Source organism: Micropterus salmoides, unplaced genomic scaffold (assembly GCF_014851395.1).
Source record: "Micropterus salmoides isolate LMB-PRFRI ecotype aquatic unplaced genomic scaffold, ASM1485139v1 Ms_hic_scaffold_19, whole genome shotgun sequence".
Taxonomy (NCBI): Eukaryota; Metazoa; Chordata; class Actinopteri; order Centrarchiformes; family Centrarchidae; genus Micropterus; species Micropterus salmoides.
Genome location: NW_024041039.1, coordinates 26,023,350 through 26,048,823, shown reverse-complemented (window position 1 = coordinate 26,048,823; position 25,474 = coordinate 26,023,350). Strand labels below are relative to the sequence as shown.

Below are 25,474 nucleotides of genomic sequence, written 5' to 3'. Positions count from 1 at the left end.
TTTACTCCAACACACAATAAAAACACTTAAATATGCTGAGACAAGCAGTTACACCCCCCCCCCCCCACACACACACACACACACACACACACACACACACACACTGAATACAGAAGAACAAAAAAACTTCTAAAAAGTCTTGGTACAGACTCATACACACACAATGATGAATATTTCTCACAGAAGTAAACACAATTATGTTCTTTAACTAGTTTAAAGCACCTAAACTTAAACAATCAATAAACTGTAAAAAGCTTGAAGTTGTTAATGAAGTCTACCATTAAACTGACAAGCCTTTTTGAGTCTGTCCTTTAAAGCTGGGGTACACAATTTATTTCAGAAGCATTTTTTGTTATGTTTGTTAAAATTTCTCTTTCAATCAAAATATCAAATGCTTTGACAAAAACATTCCAGTATCTGTGGCTGTCGCAGGACTGTAATAAGCACGGGCAATCATTTCATTCAGTCCAGTTCTCCAGTTACATGATTGGCTGGCCTACCTGTGCACACTCTGCCCGTGCACTGAGCATGAAAATGTGTTTCATGGGAGTGGCTTTGGAGGGAGGCCTAAAGGGAGGGGGTGGGATTTTCTTTCCGTTGGATACTTTCAAATCTAGCTGTCTCTTGCAAATTTTTCCAACATTACCTACCCTAGCTTTAATTGGCAATAAAGTCAACATTCATGCATCTAAACAGATTTAAGGAAAAAATAACTCTAATGAGAATTCAACTCATACATAAATCTGCCACAAAACCTGTATCACACTACTCCCAACTCATTAATATGTCACTTAGGTTTAAGGTTTACTTTACATTGCGCTTTGCAAAGGTGTTAGAGGAAAAAAATAAAATAAAAAATCAGCCTGGTATTTATTGATTGCCATTTCAGTTCACATTTAGAGAGAGCTGGGAAACGTTCCCCTCAGAAGCAGAATTGTGGCTTTCCCTTGAACTCCAAAGAGGAGACTCCATTTCAACTCAGAACACCAAACATTTCTTGTCACTTGACCTTTAGCTTGCAGGGACCTCCTGGCTCCATCTATCCTTTCATAGTGACGTTCGCTTCAAGTGACAAACAGACTGAGGCTACCCGATTCAAGCAGTGGTGCTTTGTGAGTGTTGTCTATGTTCCCACCACCCTTTGAGGCCTGAGCTACAGTTGACACACTAATAGGGGCCAGTCTGGCATTCTGCTATGTCTGTCTTTTCTAGCGAGACAAGACAGTTCCACAACGAGCCATCCAATCTGTAGATACACGAGCTAGCAATATTTTCTGCTGATCCAATGAGACGCTAAAACATAGGTGGGCTCCAGGAATTTGGGCTATAAATGGCTGACAAAGGCCCTGAAAAGTGTATGGTCATAAATCAGTCCGGTTTCTGCGTTGTATGGAGGTGATGACACACGACCTCACATGCATTGCACGCCAAACATTACGCACTCACATACACCTTGTGATGAATGGCTGCCAGGCTATTCAGCCTGTCTATGCCCTGGTTATTAAACCCTGCTTAATTGGGCCATCAATCACCAAATTCCATAGGCTACAATGAGGTCTGCTATTACAGTTACGTCCTGATCAATGGGCCTTCAAAACTTTTGAATATTACACCACTACAATACAGCTGTAAACCCTATGGGGTGACAAAGTTTCTAGCGTGTTCTCAGGTGTCTGGACTATATTATGAGAAGACATTAGTCAGGGGCTGAGGATATGGGCACCCAAGGACTGAGAGAGCAAGGTCTCAGCAGTCTAATTTATGCATTGTTCTTTGGCACTGGTTCAGAATACACTTTTCAAAGAATTTGAGGAAAATCATTATGAAAGCCCAGATGCAATAAATCCTGCAATGCAGTGGCTTGGCCCATACAAGGTAGAAAAGTTGAGAAAGCGTCTGTTTTTGGCACAAAAGAGCCATCAGCTGGAGTCACGACTCTAGGTGATTGCCTCATCTGGATACCGTGAAGTGACTCCGTATTAGGCTAAAAGCCCAGTGTGTCAGCATGAAAATGTCAGTACAGGCATTCATTTTAGTATCTAGAATAACTGTTTTCTTGGTACTGGTTTCACGAGGAGGACTGACGCCAAAAATACATTAGTTTGAGTACAAATTACATTAGGAGACATTTAGACGACTTGATTGTGATCAATAATTTGTCCTTTATTGCTTTTAGAGGAGTTTGTCCCACACTGGATCCTTAATACTTCAAACTGTGCCAGTAAATGTTTACAATAAATCAAACGTATGTCCTACTGACAATTCACACAGCGCTTGTGGAGAATGTTAGTACCCCTGGTTTAGAGGAAATAAAGGGCCTATTTCTAATAATATATTTTACTGTACATGATGATGACGACGACATTGGTTATATACCAGAGGGCTGGTTGAGGATTACCAGAATATCACACAGGATGCAGACAATGCTGTAAATCAGTTAGTAGAGATTGGCGGCCTATCATCACATAACTCCCACTGTAATGTAAACGTTGCCAAGTACAGGCCACTGATCCTACTGATGCTAGTACTCTAACTTTATGTCCCAAAACTCCTAAAGAGAGCACGCTTGAAGAATTATTTCTTCAGCTAACAGCCAATATTAGGAAGCCATACAGTCACTAATATTGTTACTTCAAAATGTTTGTGTTCCTGCGAGGTTGGTGCGGTTCTTGTTTTTTTATATGATATGTGGTCTCTAATAATGCATCTGGTCTCCTCCAGGGGACTGTACATGAAATTACCTGAAAAATGAGGAAACAGTTGCCACAGTCTGACATCTTTTTCACCTTTGCTCACAAATGTTCACAGATTTCTTTGCCCTCTGGGCCCTACAGGCTTCTGTTTCACTGCCACTGTAGTTTATGTTATGATTTGATAATTTCAAGTATTTTTTCATTTAACATTACTTTGTGCCAGAACTCCTCAGGCAAACCTATTCTTACAAAAACATGCGAGACTCACGCTGACCTGCAATATTAAGTCAACCTGACAGAACCTCAGCACAGCTTGAATCATAAAAATAGAGCCAGGTGGAGCAGTGCTCAAATATCTACAGTTCACTCAGCAAAAAGCTCTTACAAGGCTTAGGGTTAGAGTCCCCTTAGAGTTTGAGTCCCTAAGTAACTAAAGGGGGGATAGAGTGGGAGATGGGGAATCAAAGGAGTAAATTAAGCAAAGGTGGGAGACCTTCCTGTTTTTATTTAAGTTTGAAACTTTTTTATATTTCCCTGTTGCTTTTATGTTTTATGTAAAGCACTTTGAATTACCTTGTTGTTGAAATGTGCTATATAAATAAACTTTACCCGTGTTTATCTTGGAGGTGATGCGGGACAGGTCAATGCGACGAGGGGGGCGTATGGGTGTAGACGTCTTGGTGGTGCTGCTTTTATGTCTTTCCAAAGGTTTGCTTATCTTAGAGAGGGGAGCAAAGATACCTGAGGAAAAAAAAAAAACCCACACAGGATGATTTTAACTATACACAAGACAGAAGATTATGGACGATTCAAGATACAGTATACAGAGTGATAAGACAAATAAAAGACAGGTTGCATATGTTAATTTGAACATATTTAAATTAAAGATATAGTCCAAATCTAATTTCCTGGGATTAGAGAAGATACTAATGAAAACCTCATTGGACCAATTAAGTCCTATAAAGTCAATAATGGTAGAAATAATTGATGGAGTGGGTGGGTGAGTCAATGTGTTTGATCTTTAAGTACTGGGCCGTGGCATGACCTACCATGTTTCATTCGACAGGTGAAATACTGAACCCCCGCTACTGAGCCATCATTCTTCCCCTCCGGTTTGTCAAGCTGCACTCCGGCCCAGAGGCCTCCAGAGAACTCAGTGCTGCCACAGAACCGCAGGGTTCCAACCTGTGGACACAATACACCGCAGAAAGTCAAAACAAATAGGAGCACAGTGTGCAAAATAAAATCAAAACAAATTCAAGCAGCAAAAGGAACTATCACAAATTACACATTTCATACGGTCGAGAAGAAATAACCATCTTGTGTTGTTCGTGTACTTCTCTACTGCTGAAGCTTCCAAACTACCTCACATCTCCTCACTCATTTAAACCTAGTAACAAAAGCACCAAATCCAGTAACTACCTAACCTTAGATATCCCTCATGTACGCTTTAATGCTGGCAGACCTGGGATAGGGTACGACGCACCGTTAAATGGAATGGAAATTTTAAAGCTTTATTATCTTGTGTTTTCTATCATTGAACTCTGTTTACTAATTATTTGTTTATTGTGTAGTTGTGTTGATTCTGTTTGTTGTTGTTGCCTGTGAATGTTTTTTGTTCTCATGCCTCTCATGGAAAAGATATCTTAATCTCAGTGAGACTGACTGATTAAATAAAGTCTAAATAAAAAAAAAATATAGTGTGAAATTGTTACATCATCACGTCATGTATTATGTAAAGGGCAGGACCCCTACCAGAAACTCAAACACTAGAGCAACAGAAGAGACAAACCGTTTAAATGGAAAATAGAGGTTAAACCATGAGATTGTGCCAGAAAGTGCAGGAAAGATAGAGTTTTGATTGGCCAATCTCTACAACGCGGCACACTGTGATTCTCTTCTCAGTGTGGCACAAAGATCTATTTCCATTTTCTCTTCTTTGGCTCAAATTAGAATTTTCTAAGCATCTACAGGTCTCTGCTGTTTAATGTGTGTGCAGTTAGGATGGCCATATAGTAGGGCACACCATAGACTACAGCCACAAAAAAAAATTACTAAGGTGTTTAGGCATTTTAAAAATAGTAATTTTGGAAGTTTTAAATGTGTGGTCTACTTTCACATATGTTGGGGTCAAAATGACTAGCAGGTAAAAATTTGTAAATAGTTCAATAGGGCCCATGTTTAAAAATGCCGGAATTATCATTTAAAAGGGGTTAGATGGCAAGTACTCAGTTGACAATATTGTACAATGAAACAAACAAAGTCGTCAAAATCCTTGCTCCTGGTGTCTTGCAAGTCAGTAAGCTTGTAAGCTAAATGGAGTGTAAAGGACCAGACTGCTTTAAGTCCAAATGGACGTGTCATACATGTCATCACCATGGACCTGATACTAAAATGGCTCTTTCATACAGAAGCTGGCCGTGATGGACAGTATGATGGTCAACAGATGTGAAACATGTATTTTATAGTGGGACATCTGTAATGCTACATAGAGCTTCTAATATGTAAAACAGATGTGTTTAGATGAAGATTCTTACAGCTGTAATATTTATTTTATCCTCAAATATTTTTACCCTGCCTGTGATGGACTGGCGACCTGTCCAGGGTGTACCCCGCCTTTCGCCCGATGTAAACTGGGATTGGCTCCAGCCCCCCGTGACCATGTACGCAGGAAAAGCGGCTGACGATGGATGGATGGATTTTCACCCTGATGCATATCCTTCAAAAAATGAGCAGTAAACTGCTCTGCAAGAGTTAGGCTAATGCAAAACTAATGGCAAGCAACAGGCCACCTCTACCACTAAGCACCCGACACCAGCAACATCATTTGTGTTAACAGTTCACCCTCTACCCACAGGGACTGCGCCTCTGTCTTGTCTGCAAGCTACCTGTATGGTAAATCTGAAAAGTCAAAAGCCAGCGTTTACTTTAAAACAAAGGTAAACAAATTCAACATCCCTGAGTCAGGGAAGACTCCCGATAGATTAAGTTCTTTCAAAATTCACACTTCCTTAAATGCATAAAAAGGTGGCTAACACCAACCATTCACCATGTCATCTCTTATGGCCTTGAATTCAATAAAATTTTACAATTTTAAGGCTGCACTCCAATTTAATAAAGTCCTCAGCCCTGAGAGCAGGAAAAGGCACTCCCTGATCTAATAAGAGTCATTTGTCAGGATCTCTGTCACAAAAGAAATAGTATTACTTATTTGACAATGAAAAAAAAAAAAAAAAAAAAAAATGTGTGCCACAGGGGTCAAGATCAAAACACTGTACCACGGTACAGTAACTGTACCTAATTTGTTTTTTGGTGAACTTGTGGGAATAACAGAAAACTCAAGAAATGGCACAGAGATTACTTGTAAAATGATAGAGATGTTGCTGCAAAATGGCTCTTTAACTATCAGAGGCTAAAGTAAATTTTTCCAGGTGATATTCAATACTGTGTACTGGGGTAATATTCAAAAATGCAGCTTGAATAAAAGGTGCACTAGGTAGAGTCCATCAACACATCATTAAAACTTCAGACTCAGAAATCATGTAACAATGTCAACTACAAGGTCATGTTTTACATCATGGACGGTTTGTGATCACTATATAAAAGGGGGTCTCTGGTCCAGTCCATGGAATGGACTGAATTTCCTTTTGGTTTTATTACCAATGAAAAAAATTTACTTTAGCAAGACACAGTAGCATAGTATTTACCACATGCTTACGGCACAGACAAAAAAAAAACGTTTTGTCTTTCTGTTGTGTTGAAGAAGGAACGTGGAAAAAGCTGTTTCCAAGACTAACAGAAAAGTACTTTCCACAGAAATATATGTACAAGTGATAGTATTTGATGCCACTATTGAAGACAATTGTGATGAAAAATACAACAAACCTCCAAAAACAGAGATGCTGACTGTATGTGTGTTTAGAATGAGTGACACAACTGCAAAGACTTGCACTGTAACACAACAGAGCGGACTGCAGTAACCTAAGACTTTGTTGAGTTCATGTTCCCATCAAGGTCACAGGCCTTTGGTCACATCTCATGTATTTGGGGTTGTTTGTAGAGACTGGAGTGCAAAGCTGCAAATAGTAAAAGAAAGTTTGTCACGGATATTGCTCAACCGTGCATGTGAGCAGGTACTCGTGATGCTGACGCAGTGACAGCAACAGAGGAGTCTGGTGATTTTGTGGCACATCAGTGGATGTCTCGTTTTGTTGGATCACTAGGCAAATTTAGGGTGAACTGGGCCCAAGCTGTCAGCCCGATGACTAACGGCATACATCAGTCATTAGAAATTTATGCGAAATTTAAACACAAAGTAGAGAGAGAAAGCATGGATTTCTGGGGTTTTCATTTCATTTTGGAGCAGGAGCACTGTGTAGCCAATTGTCAAAGTTCAACTGTGCCATGAACATAGTTAGAAAACTGTAAATTGTATATGACCTATGGGGCTAAATCTCCACCGCTTTCAAAGTGTACTTCTTGTCAAAAGGATTACACATGGCTTACACCACCACACTGTAGTTGGGTGGTTAGGTCGAGCAGCCATACTAAAGTATTTCTTTGCATTGCATGAAGGAAATGGGGCAAAAATCGGTGAATTTCTTTGCCTAAATTCATAGGGCTTTTTTGATGTACTGAAGTGAAGATTGCTGCAATAATAAAATTTTAAAAAGTAACTGCATGCTATAGAGGACATTATTATACATATACTGTAATTACACTGTGACAGGTCACAAGACTTTCCATAAGTGCTTATAATTACAGTACTGTTATGTGACTACTTCAGCGTATCACTTTGTTTACACTTGATTGATCAATTTTCTGACACTTGAGCACATTACAGATTTCCACTGCTACAAAGAATCAACCAACATAGCTTAGTTCACACTGCCAGCTGTGCACACCACAGATGGTATGAGGTTTGATGAAAACAGGTAAGTCTAAGAGAACAGGGTGACCCACGGCCAAGAACGAGGATGAACATTATAAAACATCTAACATTGTTACAAGACATTTAGCAGAATCACAATTGGAGGTGGATAAACATGAACATGCTCAGATAAATGTTGATGATATGCCAGAATGAACCGTCAGACAAAACCTTGAATGCTGGATTGATGCCAAAATGGTGTTGCTTAGCAACTGGAAACACTTTTTTCTTGGTTGAGGATGGATATAATTGTAGAAAAATTAAGAGCTTTTGGCTTTGTTTAGTATAAACCCCTGCACAGCTGCATGGCACTGATGTGATGAGGATACAGGCACAAAGTGATGGTGTATCAACCCCTTTTTGTGTGTTATTGCTTTACTAGCCATTTATACTGTGCACTTTCAAGTTTATGTGCCCTTGTTAGTAAAGTAGGTGTTTGTAAAATATATCTTTTCAAATCAATAATCCCATGGAGAAAAAAAAATCTGTGTATTCTCTTCCAATTCTAAAAAAAAAAAAAGGACATGTAGGGAATTCAACTCCAGTCAACCATTTTATGTACATAAGCCAATAAAAATCGGCTCTGTGCCACTGAGGAACCATATCTGTGCTGTGTATGCATTAATGATTAGACTGCACTCCCTGCTGTAAGGTCTCTGTAGTGATACACAGAGAAAAACATTGCTAATGTGAAAATGTGCATGACCGTAAGGACTTTGGTTTTGCGCCATTATCCGAACATTAAAAAATACGGAACATAGGATTCGCTGACCTTAACCTTAATTTGTTCATGTAGGTATGTCCATTAAAAGCTTTTCCCAGCTGCAATCCAGAGCTGCCCTATTCCCCCCAAAAAATCTACAGCACCCAGTCATCACATCACATGCATCCACTGGCATAGTCTAAACATTATTATCATCATTTCATCAAATACCATAAATATCAAATTTTTATTTTCATTAATATAAAATGAATAGTTAAAATTGTTGTGATATTAGTCATTAACACACCATTTCTAACATTGAAAAAAGAACCTCTTTCAAACGTGAAAATTCTAAATTTACCAACATCATTGTTATAAAAAATGACAAGTTAAAACGGTATATCTCTTATTCAAAGTTAAAGAGTGCCATTATTGCCCAATTTATACATTTTAGGATTCAGATCCTAAGAATTTTTAGAGATTTGTTGTCTGTGCCTTTTCAAATCTAATGGGAGCAGAGAAACATCAGGCTGAATTCAGACCAAATCATGCGATTAGGGCAGGGTTGTGATTTGGTGTGGGCGTGTTCATTTATGCTTTAGAACGTAACCCTGGTCAGAAAATAACGCGTTATTACTCTTTTTCACTGGCTTTCTCACTACTGGCACACCCTCTCCATCATTCACTCTCTAATAAATGAAAACAAACCAAAGGAAGCTTCTTGGTATCAGCATAGACTGCAAGCCATTCACAGACGTCAAAGCAGCGTACACAAAATAAACCAAGCAAGGACACAACTGGGAGAAATCATAGTTTGGTTCATGAACTCCACCTGGACAGCAGATGACTGGAGCAGTTTGACCAGTTTGCAGCATTCAAGCCAGTCGAGGGTATTTACTGATATTTAGTGTGTTTTACTATATACAAAACAGGGGGGAAAGAAGTGGCATCAGTTATTTTGTCTGTAGTTATTAAAGCAAGCCCATTTGAGTTGTAAATGGGTTGAATACAGCCCCTGACCTAGGGCTGTCACGATAACCACAAAACTGAAATATTGGCTAAGCCTAACGGGGAGGATGACAAGCACCGCAACGACCACAATGTTCATACATTACATTTCAGGGCGTGTTAAATTAATAAATTAGTGCTTCAGAAGTTCCACAACCATTACAAGCTCTGCAACAGTTCAAGGACGGACCGCCGTGGGCTGTACGTGACCTGACTTCATACTTGGAAGCTAAGTGTTGCTGTGTTTTGTACTTTAGCTAACTTGGTGTTAGCATATTGCGTTGCTAATGTGACTAGCAGGCTCAGCGACGTTGTGATACTGAGGGACAATCGAGAGAAACCGAACAGTATGCCTCACTTGAAGCTCACTCACTAACAAGCCTAGTGTGTCGGATGCCTGCAAGTGTTTTTCATGTTGCTTTCTGTGAAAATGTAGTTATAACGTTACTACAGCGCAGTAGTTAGTTGTGGACAGCCATTCTGCTTTGAGAAAGGTTGATTTGCACAAGAAGAAAACATGCAATGCAATATAGTTTTCCCTCATATAAAAACAGACATTTCCACCGTAAACTGAAGCAGAAAATGTCTCCAGAATGCGGGAAATTACGAGTCTAATGCTTAAAATCTTCTGGGGGAGGACCCCAAACCTCCTGTATATTTCTGCATAAAATATTGAATCTAAATAGTGCTAAAAATCCTCTCATCGTCACGTCTCAAATGTTAATACTCCTTACTTGTATAGCGCCTTTCTAGTCTTTGCAACCACTCAAAGTGCTTTAACACTACATCTGCATTCACCAGTCACACACATTCATACACTGAGCCTAAGTGCTCAAACAGAAACTAACATTCACACATTCAAGGAGGGGCAATTCGGGGTTCAGTATCTTGCCGCAGGGACGTGCCGTGCCGCCTGGAGGAGTCAAGGATTGAACCGCCGATGTTCCGATTAACAGGCAACCCGCTCCAAGTCAAGAACCACAGCATCACGCCACTAATCTGAGCCCTTATGTCCCCACCACTTTTCAACACAAAGTGACACCCTTGACTGCTGTTTAATAATTTCACCACAACAGCCCTACCCTGACCCATCGTTTTGTATCCCTGTATTACACCAAAAAGGTATAGTCTCAACTTCTAGACTATAGCTTTCTTCAAAAGATAGGTTCTCCCTGTAACTGGAGAAGAGTACTTTCATTTGAATTCAGTGAATCGTTCCAAAATTGAGGGTTGGGAAATTTCACCTCACTTACCACCATGAAAAAAAGGGGATATTCCAGACAGAAAATGCTACAATTGAAGGATTAATCAAGATACTTAGAATTGTTCTTTCCTTTTGATAGCGACCTACCACACACCTTCTGTCCAGCAATTACCACACGGTCACCGAGTCGGATTCCCATGTTGGCGAGCTGTATCCTGGCCTTATCCGAGACAGCAGGAAGGGACTGGGCTTGCAGTGTAAGGGGCAGAGGGGAGCTGGGTCTGGGTAAAGCCTGTCTCAGCAGAGCGCGAAGCTCTTTGGCCACAGCGGCTGCATCTGCCATCTCCAAGGGCATGTCGAGAGGGTCAGGCACCACATCTGCTGGGCACTGCCCTTTTTCATTCTGTAGGAAGAAGATTAAGAAAAAGGAGAGAGTTCAGTCCAGCAAAGATGTTTGCCAGCATGCCAAGTACATGTAATTTAATGCTGAACATTGATAAATATCAAGTGTGATATCAACCTCACTGACGTCAGACTACAACATTCAACACCATTCTACTCTGTTCATTTCTTTCTATTGTCTAATGTTCCATGTACCATTTCGAACGAGGATAACGAGGATACTGGGAACAGAATCTTTAATCTTGATCAATGTTCAGTTCAATGTTGAGTTTCTATATTTTTGAGAGTGTTTTGTGCTTTAGATAGATTAGCGGTATTCAACAGAATAAATCACTCGTGAAAGTGCATTTTATTTAAGTGCCCCGAGGAAACACGATAACCAGTCTCTCACACTGAACCACTCTTTCACAGACATGTGGCAAATGGTTTTGGCAACTACACATAGCTGCCACACACAGTCTATAACAGTAGCTAAAGGAAAGGTTCTAATTTATTTTTATCTATCCTAATAAAACACTTGTATGTCATTTGCCAAATCCCTGCAACTCAATGCACATATAGCCTTTGAGTATTGTATTGAGAAACTTAACAAGCCTATCTTTTAACAACAGACAGGAATGACTTCTATGACTCTGCAAGATTTATATTTGAAGTTCGTTTATAGGAACAGTTGTGCAACTTACCATGCAATACAGCAGCCCTGCAGTGAATCCTATCTTTGTGGAAATTCTAATGTTCGGTTTTTGTCAATACATAAAAGTATGCGGTCTATTTGAGTACTGAACTGCTAATGCTTTGTCCACTACTATTTACAAACATAGAGAGGAGAGAATATTCGAAGCATCTCTCAATATAGTGCAATTCAAAACACCAGTTGTTAGCTGCGTACTGTACTGTAAGTGATGTGACAGTTGGGAAAATATCTAGAACTCAACCATTTTATCTGTGTGATGATCAAGCAGGGAACTTAATCTAAGTTTAAGAAGAGCTATGAAATAAATAAAAAAATATGGATATAACTAAAAACTTTCGTAGTTAAACCAATAGATAAAACTAAGTTATAACAACACAGGCATCCACTCATGGGAGCCAACAGGCTTACGTGCCAGCAAAACGTAATGAGGATGACTTCACTCTACCCACCAAAAATCCATCACATACCAAACAGACTTGCAACGGTGGCTCTCTTCAAGTCTGAAACTACAACTATCAAGTAAGCAATCTACTACATTGCTACTAATGGAGAATATGATGAGTTGCCATAGCAATTAAGCCATATGATATGTGGTAAGGGAAGCATGAAAGGCCAGCAACATTTTTTATTTTTCCATCCTTATTAAAACGTTGCAGTGCTCACATCCAAGGTTTGTTGTGACGAATCTCTGCAGGGCCAGAGAAGAGAAATATCAAATTAAACCACAAGTCTGACCTTTACTCAAAAGTAAAAAGATTTTAAACTGAATTTCTGGGCTCTGTTATAATGCCTTGTACTCCACTGCAAGCCACTACTGACATTTTTCAATTGCAAGAGAGAAGATTTGGTAGCTAAAGCATCCCAGTACATCACAAATCAATGCACGTGCCTATACCAATGCTACAGGGTGCTGACAAAAGGTGACAGATAGTGATGCAATATGTACTATTTTATTCATTTCCAACTTAACTTCAGAAAGACTGTGGTTTTACATGTTCCAGGCAACATAAAGTCTCTTTATTTTGCACAATTGCAGTGTTTACTTTTGAGCAATTATCAAATTAGTGACTTTGATTCATCCTCATGAGTGCTCTGTATCTCAACTAAAATCTGTCCTTTCAAACTATGAAGAGAAGAAAAAAATAGCAATTTCTGAACTTGTGGAAACTGATGCAACATATCAGCTAATTGGAAGCAGCAAGAACTCAATAAACCTTAAATAATAAAGCAGACAAATAATCTCCCCTCAATGGATAAGGAACAAACATCCATTGCTGTAATGCTGAAAATCTCTAAATAAAAGGTTAGAAAACAAGCTGGTTCATATCATCCAGTGTCTACATGCCTTCCAAGCTTTGTATTCACACACAAACAATATAGAGCCTCAGCACTCATCTTTGAGCAAGGGAATTATTGGATTATAGTGTGTAGTGCTTTGGTGACCTCCAGTGGGAAATTAGTGCATACAAAGAACAGGCACCATTTCTGTTCAGAAACAGCTTTAATGAATCTGGGGAGGGAAGAAACACTTGCATATGTTAAGTATAATGTTGGCATTTTCTGGTGTGGATAAGAGCTTTCAATAGAACATACAGTTTACGATAGTCTTGATGCCACATAAGCATCTACTGGGAATCGGCTGTACATCCTTCAACTTAAGATAGCAGATGGTCAGTGCTGTTCACCACACCCCTTAACCAAGGCATAGCAATGAGAGATGTTCAAGTAGTACTTATATTCAGAACATGTCTGGGAAAATTGCCTTTAGATGTTATTGGCCAGCTGATTCAGAAAACACTGCATTTCTGAAATGAAATAAATGTGATGCCTGAGAGAGAAACTTACTACTACCTTAACTGAGCATAAGGACATATTTTGCACCACTCTCTATCAAACCAATGTATTTCCATTATGCAATAATTACAGGAGGTGGAATTACATCACAAAAAAGCTTTGTGAATTTGACAGTGGGAAAATTGTGGGAATGCGTTTTCTATTTCTACAGGAGTTCTGATTGATGACGTCTGTAAACAAACACAGTGGGTGGAAGCAACATTATGAACACCACCCATCCAATGAAATCCAATTCAGTAGCCATGAAACAAACAACTTTTCTGAGGTTAATAACGTTCAGTTTTTGTTGAGACCGTCAGAAATATAGGTTCAATTATTTAGTAGTTTTTCATTTTTAAGGACTTCAGTTTGTGGTGGTGGTGTATTGGACTGCATTATATCAGCTGATTTAGTGGTGCTGAAATGATTAAGGGGACCGAATTTATTGAAAAGTGACCAACAACAATTTTGTTGACCAAGCCATTTGCAGTTTTTCCCCCATCTCAAATGTGAGGAGTTGCTTCTTTTCTTAGTTATCATTATAAATGTAATATTTGTGCACTTTGGATGGCTGGTCGAACAAAACAAGCAATCTGATGAAATCACCATGCGTTTTTTTTTTACCCTCAACACTTCATCACATTGAAAAATATTTGATAAAGATGAAATAATCAAGTTATTTCTTTAGAGTAATAAATATAACAAAACAACCTGAACACATTTAAGTGAAATGCATTGATAGTGCTACTCAACATTTCCATATCTGAGAAGGATGCAATAAAATTGAGCACTCGCCTGTGTGTGTGTAAGAGAACAATGTAACTTACTCTGAAGGCAGGGTTGGCTCCCAGCTCCAAGAGACATTTGACAGCTGACATACACAGGTTGGACGCAGCGATGTGTAGGGCGGTGCCAAAGTCAAAATCACTACAGGTGGCATCTACCTCTACAAAAAAAGAAGTCATTCAGGAGAGAGTGGTATTATACATTTTCATTAGTTCTATGAGATTGTTGTGCATTTATTTACACTTTATGTTGTCTTATGAGAGAAGAACTGAATTCCTGCCCCTATAGAGGGTGTGTAAGTACTGCTACATTAACACCATCTCCATCTTACTGAGAATAGACTTTTTAGATTTGCCAGACTTGATCTGATATGATCATGAGTGCTGGGAGGTTTAAGCCCCACCGTGTCAGCAAAGCTTTTTGAAGACATAAAATCGCAAAGATTTATAATGAGTGGACCACAAAACACAGACCATGGCAAATTAACATGAAAGACGTTGGGACAATATTGGGGATTTGTTCATGTTTGTCATGGTTATAAACTTATCTTATCTTTGCTGAGTAAAACCCAGAACCCCCTGAAAACTTGAACACAGACCGATGTAAAGAAAAGAAAAACAAAAAAAACACAAGTCATTGCTACAGCATCTCACAGCTGTTATGAAGGCCAAATGTGGTCAACAACTGTAGTGAACAGGTGACTTCCATTCTTCTAGTCTCTCAGGGTATTTACATATGCATGCTGTGAGCACTCATGGTCTGTGATGCTACCCTCTCTCATTAGTTTACCACAATTCTCATTCACAGCTTAAGAAGTTCATGTTGTTCTACTGCACGAGTCATTTTCTAGCTCAGTATGTCTACTTAAGATATCAGTTCTTTCCAGTGTTTCCCCTATATGCATTCAGGAGCAGCGGGGCGGCGCTGCTGAATCATGACCACCGCTACTAAAATTTACCACGATCACTAAACTATGCGCTTCAAATGGTCATTCGCACACTGTGTGAGCACGAAAACACTCAATGCATGGCTAGCTTCTTCTCCTCGTTCTACACAAACATCTATATGACAGGTTTTATAAGAGCAGCGTAACTCCTGTAAGGAATTGGGAGGTGTGAAGCGAGTGTTTGATTGTCCGAGTGGAAGACAGTGACGGTGAACACGAGCTGGGGAAAATATTCTGGCAGTAAATGTATGTGTCAGTTACAGTGTGTTAGTTTCTCAAGACCAAGAAAAGTCTGTTGTTTCCCCAAGTGATGGAAAAGTGAAGCCTGTTAGCAGTAGCTAACATCTCCTCTCCACTTCAGATGGTGCAGCTGAGCAAGAAAGCTTCCTCAGCAGGCTGTGTTTTATGGCTCTATGTAACTTAACATTAGCTCAATTTATAGAAAGCAACTGGTAGCTGTATTTTATTACTACCTACTTGTCCAATGTTGACAACATCAGGTACAAAACTGGTATAGCATACAGCTCTGTCCTGTACGGACTGGTTAAATTTTTTTTCAGTTTTCAGAGGAGTCTGAAAAAGTGGTTTTGGAAAAGAAAGGACGGAGGTGACTGGAGGAGCTGAGTTTAGTAAAGCAAACTAGTGATGTAAACTAGTCCTTTTAAGCTAATGAGGAGACGTTTCTTTTTGGATTTTAACGTGCAAATAAAATGCACCTCAGAAGGGAGGTTTCTCATGTTGCCTATATTTTATATTAATGTCTACAGATAAATGTCAGAAGCTGTAAAATGAAGACTCAAAAGGCAAACATGAACAATCGTATCTGTAATGATTCTGAGGTCATATTAAGAGGGTTTTGGGGGTGGCGCCCAAAACATGCTGTGCCATAAATCTCTAATCACTGTGGAGAGCATCATAAGCAACCAAATTACTTTCCCCAAATCTAAAGGTTGTAGTTCCTCCCCACTAGACTGATCTTTGGGTGTTGTTTATTATCTGCTCTCGCTTTCCCATCTATTTGTTCAGATATATGGTGAAAATAACGGCCCAAGATGATGTGAAATTACATATTTTTCATTGGAAACGTGTAATTTTCTTGGGGGAGGACCCCCAAACTCCCCTACCCCAACCATGACTACCACGCCCACCACCATACCATTAATCCAAAGCTCACGTAAAACTGGAATTTTAAGCTATTCTAACGTGCACCACATGCTCATGGACACAGGAGCACTGCTACTGAGACATGTTGTGTTAAGGTTTTATATTCAGACAAATATTTTGCTTCACCTCCATCCTAGGGGAAAGACTGCTTTCCGTCAATAACCACAGGCATATAACCATGGTAAAATGTGTCACAACATATCGTTATGAGAGATGACCCAGTCTACAAACCATATTGTCCAGACAGGGAACATCCTTTTTTGGTAAAGATCATAATCTTTATATTTTTTTCAGTGAAAATGCAAAATCAATATCATGTCTTTTTTTTTTTTTTTTTTTTTAAACAAACACACACACACACACACACACACACACACACACACACCATTCAGGCATACTTGAGATGGCATTAGAGCTTGATTTTTATGTAGACTATGCATAAAAAAAAAAAACTGGATTGAACACCAGTGTAGTGCATCACAGTATCCAAAATAAAATCTAACAAAGATTACCTGGGCAGCTCGCTAAAAAGTGACCAATATGGGCTACTAAAAAAAATTACATTAAACTACACTTAAACAAAAGGCATGTGCTCAACAACCATCACCAACACACCTAAACAGGTTTGGATGCTGTGCAGTACTTTGTCCATACGGTGTGTAACGATATCCTAGCTTCAGCACCATCAACAAGATTTTGATCTGCCGAGTAGTGACTTTTTATAAATTGGATAGAGTAGAATCAACACCTCTCTGATAGAAGTGCTCCGATCAGGATTGTTTGGGCCGATCACTGATTGCTGAAAGCACTATCGTACGATACCGATCACTAGGTCTATTTGAAGCCTTTTATTTATCATGTAGCAGTTTACAGTATATTTATTTAATTAGTCCTAAAAACAATGTATTAAGTAAGAAAATTAAAATTAACAGATGATAAAGTATCATAAAATGACAACTGTTTATTTTTTTGCCAGCAAACATGGGCAACAAATTCCACTCTCTCCATCTTAGAGACTTAAACCCTAGCAGCCTTCGCCTGGTTACTGTGAACATCTTATAGCTTAACAAATATAGCTTTCCTGTGGAATAAACTACAAAACACAGAACAAACAGCATCTTGAGTCGATGATAAACTCTAAAGTAGCCATTTTTTGTTCTGGAAAGCTCAGGCAGGTTCTGTGGGCTTTAGGGGGTAGAGAGAGGAGCAGAGAGAGGGAGAGTGGGCCACAGAGGGGAGTCATAACTGTCATCTCATTAATGAGATTTGAAAATAAGGGACATTTAAATAAATAAAAGTACCATATACAGTATATTATACTAGTATATTGGTAATATTACTTATAGTTACTATTTCTATTATAATTTCATATGGTTTACCATTAGTATAGGCCTAATTATTTCAGAGGGTTGTTTTCGTTTATTAAATCCTTGTGCAAGAAGCACGGTCTACATCTTTCACATGGCCTACTGCCATCGGATTTACCAGAGGAGAGAGTAGAAAACACTTATTTGATTTTGTAAAGGCTAAAAAGACAAGAGATTTACGGGGAAACATTTAACGGGAGGATACCGGGTGAGAATCCCGGGGGAAATTGGAGGGTTGACATGAGAAGAGTAGAGAGAGGAGTAGGGTAATGTGAGGCTGCATCCACACAACTACAGTTTTTTTAAACAGTTTTATAATGAAAACTATCTTCTCCGTCCACAGCAGCGTTTTAGCTGCGTATCAGAGTTGATCTCCGTCCATATTAAAACGACTGAAAACACATCTAGTGGCCGTTCTCGTATATTGGCATGAGTGGGCCGGTGTTAACATGAAGCAGATGGTCTATTCCGCAGTTGCAGAAGATTTGGCGAAAGAAGAAAGTACTACAGACAAATAACCACACCAGCTTTTTTGTTGCATTGACCGACAACGGGCTGGAACTGTTTCTGATAATAAAACGGGAGTTAAACGCAAAGTAAATGCAGCAATGTGCACAGCCGCGAAAATTTCACATGATCGCTCCTGCTTGTTGCTCCACTTGTCTGATTGCTGCTCAACTCTCATTATAAATGATTAACTGCTTCCTGTCTGAAAAGGACTTTGATGCTAGCTAGCTTTGAAAACTGCTCAGACTGCATAGCCTAGTGAAACCATTTTAGCTGCTGTTGAAAATTTGTCCGGAGAGTATTGCATCATCGGACTGGCTTTTCTGACTGGCCTTTTTAGAGACCACCGATCAAACTAGTTAAAGCCATTACCGGCCGATTACGATCGGTGACCGATCGATTGGAGCACCCTTACTCTCTGACTGACACCTACAACACAAACTGAATATGATAAGCTGCTTAAAGTTGGGCTGCATTGCAGGGTTGCTGTATTGGATTGTACTGAATGTAGTTACTGTGTGTGCATCTAATAAAGTGGCAACTTTGTCAGGAAAAAGATAAATTACTAAAGCCTTAATCCACACTGCAGTTGGTTATGAAAATAGAAATATTTGCCCTGTACAGACTGTGTGGGCAGCTCTGCTCTCACCTCCAGGCTGGGAGGCCTGCAACACCACCCGGATAAGCTGGGGCACATCAAAGTAGGCAGCGTAGTGCAGCGCCCTCATGTTAGTCCAGCGTGACCGAAGGTTGGGATCAGCACCCAGGGAAAGGAGCTGTCTGGCAAAGCTGGCTGCTGTCTCTGCATCACCTGGGGAACAGAGGAGGGATACAGGTATGTGTGCGCTGGGAAGCACAGTATGTCAGCTCTAAAGACCGTGACTGATGAATAGCAGTGCTTGCCGACTCGTGCAGGATAATATTCAGAGGTCAGAGTAGCAAGATAAACTAACACACAGACATTTACATTCCAGCTGAGTGTGTTTATTCAACATCCCTGTCAATACTAACCGATGCCTGGGGCCCCAGCCTTGCAGCAGTAGTGAAGGAGGCTCATATCTGTCAGACCGTCTCGATCATTCACACCGCAGCCTCTCTTTAGGATCTGTGCAAAGTAGAGATCTGCAGCGTGTCACTAAGGACCACTGGTGTCACTGTGCAGAAATATTACATAACAGGCTATAAAGTAAAACTAGAGGGCATTGACCTGATGAATGAAAAGTAAGCTGGGTGTCTTATAACTCTACTCATCTTTAAATTTGGATGAGAATTGTCGCGCAAACTGACATCAAAACAAGGCATTTATTTGAGTGAGACAAGTGCTTCTCTGCGCACTTAACTGCATTGCAGCTATTTTGCGTAACTGTGGGTGGAGGTGCTTGGGGTGGGTTGGCAGGGCCTCGACCAACAACCAAAAAACTGAGTTTTGTACTGGTAATATAATTAAACAATATCAAAGCATGGACAGTGAAACACGCTGGATGGCGTCACCTCATTGCTGATGAGGTCAATGTTCTTCTGAACCTGGGGCACCCACTGCCTGAGGACAGCAAACAGCTCTGGTATGGTGGTGCTGGGATCCAGAAGAACCTCCCTGCACTGCGGCTCACTGGGGTCAAAGAAGGAGAACTCTGGAAGTGGTGAGAGGGACAAAAACCTACACTTTAACTGTAATGCAATTCACCTTTTTAGTGGAACTAGGATTCCAAAGCTTCATGTTCCTTTTACAACTGTATACACATGTGAAGAGAGCATGTGTGAAACTCTGCAGCACAGACATACATTAACTTTCTGCAACAGACTGTTCAATCGATTCAATCAAATTACTTATCTTGGGAAATGCCCTTGCTGTGCTTGCAGAAGCGAATGAACTCAGATGTAACAGAGGATGGCATGCTGTGACCCAAATTAAGCATTAGAAAACCCGACTGAGGCTGAAAACAAATAAGCCTGGCCTTTCACAGTGAATGCCAACACTTATAATTTAGCCAGCATAAACCTTCGGCATTTGTTTTACTGACTATATAACAGTAAAAGGGGACTCAATTGAAGAGCCCTTTATGCTGATTAATGACCACACAATTTCGTTCATGAGGAAAAACTAAATGTCAGCACTCCACTCCATTTCAAAATCAACTGTTAAGGAATAGATGACTCATTTGTAAGTTGTATACAGTTGTCAAAAATACTGGATTACATGAGACACCAAGAAGTAAAACTGGAACTAAATACAACTACTACTTGAAATTCTGATATTTCAGAAATAAAAAAAGATTCCATGATATGATTATAATAATAAATGAGATGAGCAAGAAATAGACATGTCATCCTAAACCTGGAATCATTGGTCAGCGAAGTTAATGACATCCCTCCGGATGAACATCATCATTTCAGACATGATTATTATTGCTTGAATATTGATGTCTTGTCTAGTGGTGCATTGATCAAATGCTCAACAACCATAGCTCACTGATATAGTTTTTAATGTCATCAGCTGATCATCATTTCAACTGCATGACAGAGTCAGAGATGTTTATTTCCAATCTATTCGGTACTGCAGTGAGGGTGTTAATTAATCTGAAATGTAAAAAAGCTCCACTGTGTATATGTATTGAATGGGTGCATTCGTGGGGATCCTCACCACAGTCACTGGGCATAGGTGCAGAGGCCACCTGGTGGATAACCGGACGCTGATGGGAAGAGGCCCAGCCCAGCACAGGGTCTCCCTCGACAGGCTCTGAAACATCCTCCTTTGTCATCTCCCCCTCAGGGCCTGCGGCAAGAACAATATTAGAAGGCCTATTCTGAGAACACAATGTAGGTCTAATCTCAACAAAGCAGTGAGAACTCCACGTCCCTCACGTGGCGACACGACTTCACTGAAGCTTTCAGGTGATCTGGCACCATCCCACTAAAACAATCAGTTTCTCACTAAAGGGGGCCTGGAACTGTTAGTTACTCAGAAAAGTGTCTGATTAAATTTCAAGGTGGAATATACTGGTTGGACAAAAATACATAGGCAGTAAAGTGAAACACTGACATTAAAAAGGAAAACTGGAAAAAGGACAGAAACCTTAAGAGGTTGAACTACAAGCGCACACAAACACACACAGGCCTAAGCCTGAAAAGGCAGCACTGAGCCTTACACCTTCAAAAACCAATCAAAACTCACTGTCATCTTCTCCTTTGTCCTCTTTCTTGTTGATCTCCATGAGAGCTTCCCAGTCCAGCTAAGCTAAAATTGAGAGACACAAGCTGGGTCCAGCAGAACATCTAACCAAGCTGCTTCCAAAATAACTCCCTATCACATAGACTGTCCCCTCTTCACGCTCCAATAAAAACGCCCCCTCTCTCTGGTTATACCCTGTTGATCCCCTGACTCCCAGGTCCAGTGGCTATTTACAGCCTCAACACTTTCAAGAGCAGGCATGGTGTTCTCACTTCTGACTCTCCCCGGCTGGAATGTCACTCTCACTTTGCAGTTGTGTGCACTGCTGACCCCACTGCCGCCTCATCTGACTAGTCACCCATGAGACCCACAATGCAGAGAATGTGGCTGTAGGGTGACAGTGCAAGCAAACGCAGCATAAAAGGGCAGCAAAGTGGTGGTTGTTATTAGGACGACTGTCGTTCACTCTAAAGGCCAGTCTCCAATACCCCCTGACAGCACACATCTACCTTGCTAAAGCACCCATAGCCAAGAGACTGAACCCCTACCAGCTCTAGAGGAGAGATGTAGCTGAATCTCGCATGTACAGTGACAAAAAAATACTTTGGAGCTAAACCATGACAGTGTGACAGGAAGTCAGCTCACAATATTAGGATCCTGAAACTGAAGCAACTAAATTGAACTTAGCCATTATTAATTTTATTATTAACACATGTGACAACCTATTGTACTCTTCACTTAATTCCAGTAAAGGTCTAACAGTGTCATTATTATTGATAAAACAGTTTTAAATCTAAGGTAAGTTTGATTTCAAGTCACCTTGAAGTGTTTGTCATGTAAAAGGGGAAACAGTTTCATGATAAAAGTCCACAGACATTCAAGATTGTATCATGAAAAAGACATTAAAACCTATGTGCTTTTTGAATTTTTACACGACATTATCACATGGCCTAGTAAATAATTAATTTTTTGATTATAGCATAAACTGCAATTGTATGCGCAGCCAAAATCCTAATGTGAAAATATAGTAGAGCTGTAAGGGTCACCTTGCGGGTAAGGCTAGATAATCTATACAAGTAAAACTGCTACGCAAGGGCTAGCTTTAACAATTTTCATAATTGATTCAAGTCAATAATTTTCGTGATTAATGAATTAGTTGTTTGGTCTATAAAATGCCAATGACAATCAGTGTTTCCCAAAGCCTCAAATGTCTTGTCCACAACCAAAACATCTATTCACTTTACTGTCAGAGGAGTAAAGAAACCACCACCATCACATTTAAGAAACTGGAATCAGATCATTTTCAAATCCTTTTTTTCCTCTATTCAAAACAATTATGATGACTGAGAGATAGATAATATCAGTAGATCGTTTCATGAATACCAATTAAACCAATACTGATAACATAGTGCATCTGACAACTTTCATTAGAAATAGAGAGCCAGTTCAGGCTTGGTGGTTTCAGTGCGTCATAGAGGAGTAAAGAAACCAGAACATATTCACAGTGTTAATGATGAAAGACAATGATTTAAAAAATGTTACACTAATCAGGAGCTAAATGCTGATGTCAAAATCCAACTTTAAACTGAGAAAAAGGGATGGTTAGTACTAACTAGGTGTTTTCCAGTTAGTCTTACAGAATAAAGGATTGCTGCAGGATGTTTGAAGAGGTGAGGAGACTATTGTCAAGTACATGTTAATAGTTCACCATGCAGTCTCCATTTTCCTATGAGAAACTAGGAAATGCCTAGTATGTGGTCACATAGATGGTTATTGCTTTAAACTACATTACATTAACACACACCAAGAAAAAACAAGAATGAACTAGATTTCATTCTTGATAATACCTGAACCTATCTATGTTAACAGAGAACATAAATTGTAATTTTAGACATCTATTCAGCACCAACTTCCATGCTGCTAAAGAGTGAGATGAGAAATTCCTCATGCCTCTCTTGATCACTAACTGGCTTTCTAGAGATTAGGACTTTGCAGTGTGACTTGAAAGACAATGGCCTACTTTTGCAATAAGCCTCTCCTTGTTTGTCTGACCCATGATGTCACCCTGTACCCATCCTCACAGATAATGTGACTCAGATCTTTCAAACTGATAACTCAGAACACATTGTTTTATGACTACTTATTACAGACGTGCAAACCACCCTCTGAGTGTGGTGTATGTGAATTTTATTGTAAATGTCACACTGGACACAACATCCTTACAACAAGAAAGTGTTTGGTAAGATTGTGGCAGTGCACACAAACATTTCCTTAGAATCATAGTCCATTATCTGGGCAAGATGCAAAATTAAATAGTTAAATAGCACATGGCTCACTTGGTGAGCTCCAATACCCCATATCATTGTTTTCAAATCATTGAAAACACCTGTGTGCATCCCACTAATCTAAAACATTATAGCTATGCTACACAAATATTGTTCCATGACTCCTACACAACTTAAGTTAGTAACAAACACTGGGTTGTTTGGTATCATTAGGTGATTTATATTGGGCGGCTTATTATTAAGCACTTTGTGACACTTTAGCCTGCATCAACCTAGCTTTAGCTAGCGTTAAGTTACCACTCCCTCGTCTCACAGGTGTGCAGCGCTGAAGCCAGCTGAAGCTTTGTTAACGTTAGTTCATCAAATGTCTTAACACTCATTTTATTGAATTCGACTGTTAACACATTTTATTTTACTTAACCTGTAACGTTATAGCTGATCGTAAACGGTTAGCCGGCTAGCATATGTTAAAAAGCCGGCTCGTGCTTACAGGCAGCTAACGTTACACTAACGTTATCTCGTATTTTCCACGCCTGGTAAACATGAGCAGTTAGCAGCCACCGGTGTGATGCTCATGTGTTGTGGCAAAAGTTGGCCAGAGAGATGAAGCGCTTTCTCTCTAATGTTCACTCACGTTAGCTCCTCAGAGGTAACTGTTAGTGTTATTGCACAGATACTGGGCCAAGTGTCCTACCTGCTTAAAATGCACTTTACAAGTAGAAACAGAAATACATGTCCTATTTAGCTAACGGCACATAAACACATCGCGTTACCTTGACCTTGCTGCCCGTTTCAATTCGTTCATGAGGAAAATGACTAGAAAGCCAGTGGCGGATTTAGTTTCCGTCAATTATCCCTGTAAGCTACATAGCTAATGTACATCCTGTTTCAAAATAAAGGCGCTAAGCGTAGTTTTCCGGTTTTAAAAATAAAGGTTCTACAATACACAGCCTTTATAAACGTCAGTTAATCAACTTAAGTATGTCAGTTTGAATGGCTACATTTCAACAGAATTCACTGTTAGTCCTCTCAGACAAATGCACTTTTTCCATAACCAGAAACTACTTCTAATACTTCTAATACTTCTTCCTGGTGGACTGTACATTGGAGACATTTTAAGTCCAAACCCTCACTTATCACTTCCTGCCAGAGGCTGGGGTGCTTAGTCCACACTTCCCCTCTCTTCTCATTCAGCAGATGGTGATTTCCCCGGGGCAGCAGTGCTGGACAATTCCCTTGGATGCCCAGTAAGAAAAGGGCCCACTCAGGGCAGTTTCACGGATGGATACTAGTATTTATTGAACCTGAAGAGCCCTCAGCACCTGTAGATGCATCTGATCTTGCCCTTTGGTGGTGACATAAGTCTCACTGGGTTTTAAGTTTGGGTCTGCTCAGACTGAGCCATTCATACTTTCCCACACACCTGCCACTTGTGTATGAGTGTCAGCATGAATGATGGGGGGGGGGGGGGGCTTTTAAATGTTTTTCAGTGGCTGTAGATAGGGAATCAAATCAATCAAAATTAAGAACCTCTGGACATTCAAATACTTAAGCACAATTTGCTACCAATTAGGCCTAAGCAAATAACATGTCAATAAATTCATGTAACATTTGTTTCGTTAGTAGGCCTACTAATCGGTGGCATGTTTAAATTGTCTTGATTTTTAGTTTATTTAAACGTAGACTAGATTAACTCCCGTTTATGTAGGTTCCTTTTTTTATTGTTCATTGCGTTGGCAATGTAAACTCCCATGTCAATAAAACCCATTTGAATTGGATTGCC

General features: G+C 39.8%; 1 protein-coding gene across 5 annotated transcripts in view; it reads right to left on the bottom strand.

Annotated features, from left to right (window-relative positions):
- Window positions 1-24,588, bottom strand: part of LOC119910419 (CAP-Gly domain-containing linker protein 4-like) — a 41,883-nt gene extending 17,295 nt beyond the window's left edge. The window contains exons 1-9 of one of the 5 annotated variants that reach the window (XM_038729041.1): window positions 24,465-24,588; window positions 20,879-21,010; window positions 19,729-19,868; window positions 19,249-19,342; window positions 18,887-19,048; window positions 14,295-14,413; window positions 10,693-10,941; window positions 3,743-3,878; window positions 3,303-3,434 (exon numbers count right to left, since the gene is read on the bottom strand). In XM_038729041.1, coding sequence (XP_038584969.1) covers window positions 3,303-3,434; window positions 3,743-3,878; window positions 10,693-10,941; window positions 14,295-14,413; window positions 18,887-19,048; window positions 19,249-19,342; window positions 19,729-19,868; window positions 20,879-20,996 — 1,150 coding nt within the window. In that variant the 5' untranslated portion in view covers window positions 20,997-21,010; window positions 24,465-24,588. Of the gene's footprint in view, window positions 1-3,302; window positions 3,435-3,742; window positions 3,879-10,692; window positions 10,942-14,294; window positions 14,414-18,886; window positions 19,049-19,248; window positions 19,343-19,728; window positions 19,895-20,878; window positions 21,013-21,409; window positions 21,485-24,464 lie in introns of those variants that run through there. The other 4 variants (XM_038729039.1, XM_038729038.1, XM_038729042.1 and 1 more) reach the window with 4 other exon arrangements.
- Between the last annotated feature and the right edge of the window lie 886 nt (window positions 24,589-25,474).